At 34.8% G+C, this 2,425-nt stretch overlaps 1 protein-coding gene across 1 annotated transcript; it reads left to right on the top strand.

Annotated features, from left to right (window-relative positions):
- The first annotated feature begins 1,127 nt into the window (after window positions 1-1,127).
- Window positions 1,128-2,133, top strand: LOC131535501 (SLAM family member 5-like). Its single transcript, XM_058768233.1, has 4 exons — window positions 1,128-1,218; window positions 1,713-1,798; window positions 1,895-1,997; window positions 2,090-2,133. Exons 1-4 carry the CDS (start codon window positions 1,173-1,175, stop codon window positions 2,131-2,133), a joined length of 279 nt encoding a protein of 92 aa, XP_058624216.1. The 5' UTR covers window positions 1,128-1,172.
- Window positions 2,134-2,425: the final 292 nt, after the last annotated feature.

Genomic DNA, 2,425 nt, shown 5'->3' with positions numbered 1-2,425 from the left:
TTGCCTGTAGGATATTTAAATTAGTTTTAAAATATATGGTGCACACAAATATGATTTCAGGGTGCCCAAAGCAATGGCCTGTACAAGGGGCCCAGAATCCCTAGCGACGCTCCTGTATGTGACTAGTTTCCCATGAGCCTTACATCTGCTAAAGAAAACACTTTTCATGCAAACATTTTTGCTGTTCTGTCCTGAAGGTATAGGCACACCCACATACACACAAATGTATGTTCATTCCTATGTAAATAGGTCATTTCAGGAAGTTGTCAAACTCTTTAAAGAATTATGAAAATGTCTGACGTGCTCAGTCTGTTCTTTACTTTCGAATTCAATCTTATGGGTGTGATCCACTATAAATTGAGTCTGACGCCAGATTGTTTGTGATTTCTCTTCAGCATCGACACAAACACTGTGTTTGAGTAAAGTATAACGTTTATAGGAGGCATCTAAAAAGAAGGACATTTGTCTAATTTATTTTTGTCTTTTCATTTTTTCTCTTCAGTTTTTTCCCTCAGAAAATGGCCAATTTAAGCATGCGTTATTTTTCTCATCATCATCTTCTTCTTCTTGACTCGAAGCAGTGCTCAAGATAATGTTGAAGACACTGACAATTCTTTAAAAGAAAGGCTAGTATACATTTTATTTTGCTTATTACTAATCTAATTTTGAATGAATCAATTGGAGATAAATATTTTTATGTGAATTACAGACCTAGATTACTTGTTATGTGCTCCAGATAATAATAAAGCAATGTACATTTAAATACAAGGCAACTTTATGTAAATAGTACATTTAGTCCACGATACTAATTCAAAATGCTTTTAACTTGCATAATAAAGAGACAGAGAGAAATAAAATGTAAAAATGATAAAAATTGTAAAAATAAAAAGTTTTATTTAAAATGGTTTAAAATAAAAAGCGATAGAATGTCTGTATAAAAGGACATACATTGACACAACATTACAAATGAAACGTACATTTTTTTGACATACTGTGGAAATTTGAAGCTGAAGCATCCTCATCGCTGAAATCGATACAGCTTATGGAATCTTCTCCACATTTGATGGTCCTGACGGAGATTCAGAGACAGACTGAATCTGGACAATCAAACTGGATCTCTGACCATCACAAACATCACAACTCAACATGCAGGACGTTATGAACTAGAGATAATGGGAACAAAATGGTCATTAAAAACATTCAGCGTTTCTGTCTATGGTGAGTAGAGATCATTTGTCCTGTCATTCATATATTCTTGATTTATTAAAGGAATAAATTAATTAAGCTCAATGTACAGCATATGTGGCACAATGTTGATTAACATGCAAATATATGCCCCGTGCCAACTTTTTTGAGACCTATAGCAGACATCAAATGTAAAATGAGCTAATTTAGTGGATACAATTATAAAATTTCTCAGTTTAAACATTTGTTATGTTCTCTATATTCTATTGTGAATAAAATATTGGCTCATGGGGTTTATTCAAATTTTAAAAACATCCCAACATTTCCAGAATTCGGGTTGTATATTCATTCAGATGTTTACAATGATATATTCACTTGGTTTATATATATATATATATATATATATATATATATATATGTTTTATAGTTTGAGATGACAGAAACACTCACACCACAAACACACTACACCGGACATAAGATTTATTTAGATTTACCCAGATTTCTGTTTATTCTCTCATATGTTCCAGCTCGTCTGCCTGTTCCTAACATTACCAGGGACTGTTCATCATCATCATCACAGCAGAATTGTTCACTGCTGTGTTCAGTGCTGAATGTGAGTCATGTGACTCTCTCCTGGTTCAAAGGAAACAGTTTATTGTCCAGCATCAGTGCGTCTGATCTCAGCATCAGTCTCTCTCTATCTCTGGAGGTGGAACATCAGGATAAAAACACCTACAGCTGTGTGTTAAACAACAACATCAGCAACCTGACCACACATCTGGACATCAGTCAACCCTGTCACACATGTTCAGGTATGTTAGTGTTGATATTAACGTAAATTAACTAAGCTCTCAATTATAAAATGTTGATGTTTGACTGTGGCTGCTTTCCACTCCACTTTTAGACACACACTCAAACTTCCCTCGGGGAATCCCGCTGCCATTTTGAAGTGTGTAGTTCGTGATGTAGACGAGGGAAGTTTATATGGACCTCCCTCGATTTTGATCAAGGGAGCGAGTCTGCTTCATATGCACACTTCAGGCCTCCATAGACCACAATGCAACACGATTATGACGTCATCACAAATGTTTAATTCATCCCTCCCCAAACAACTCTATAATATAGAAATTATTTTTTTTTCAACATTTATAACCGCTCAAGCATACCTATATACACATAGAATGCTACACAAAACAAATTCCTAAGGGGAAAAATGTAAACAATAAACCAACTCCATAGC

This window comes from Onychostoma macrolepis, unplaced genomic scaffold (assembly GCF_012432095.1).
Source record: "Onychostoma macrolepis isolate SWU-2019 unplaced genomic scaffold, ASM1243209v1 Scaffold304, whole genome shotgun sequence".
NCBI classification, from domain to species: domain Eukaryota; kingdom Metazoa; phylum Chordata; class Actinopteri; order Cypriniformes; family Cyprinidae; genus Onychostoma; species Onychostoma macrolepis.
This window is presented reverse-complemented; position numbering and strand designations above follow the sequence as displayed.

What these genes read in the sequence shown, in the direction of transcription:
- LOC131535501 (XM_058768233.1), top strand. Translation starts at nt 1,173, where the DNA reads ATGGGAACAAAATGGTCATTAAAAACATTCAGCGTTTCTGTCTATG. An exon ending in TGCTGTGTTCAGTGCTGAAT is followed by an intron (nt 1,799 to 1,894) that starts GTGAGTCATGTG and finishes CTATCTCTGGAG; the next exon opens with GTGGAACATCAGGATAAAAA. An exon ending in ACCCTGTCACACATGTTCAG is followed by an intron (nt 1,998 to 2,089) that starts GTATGTTAGTGT and finishes CTCCACTTTTAG; the next exon opens with ACACACACTCAAACTTCCCT.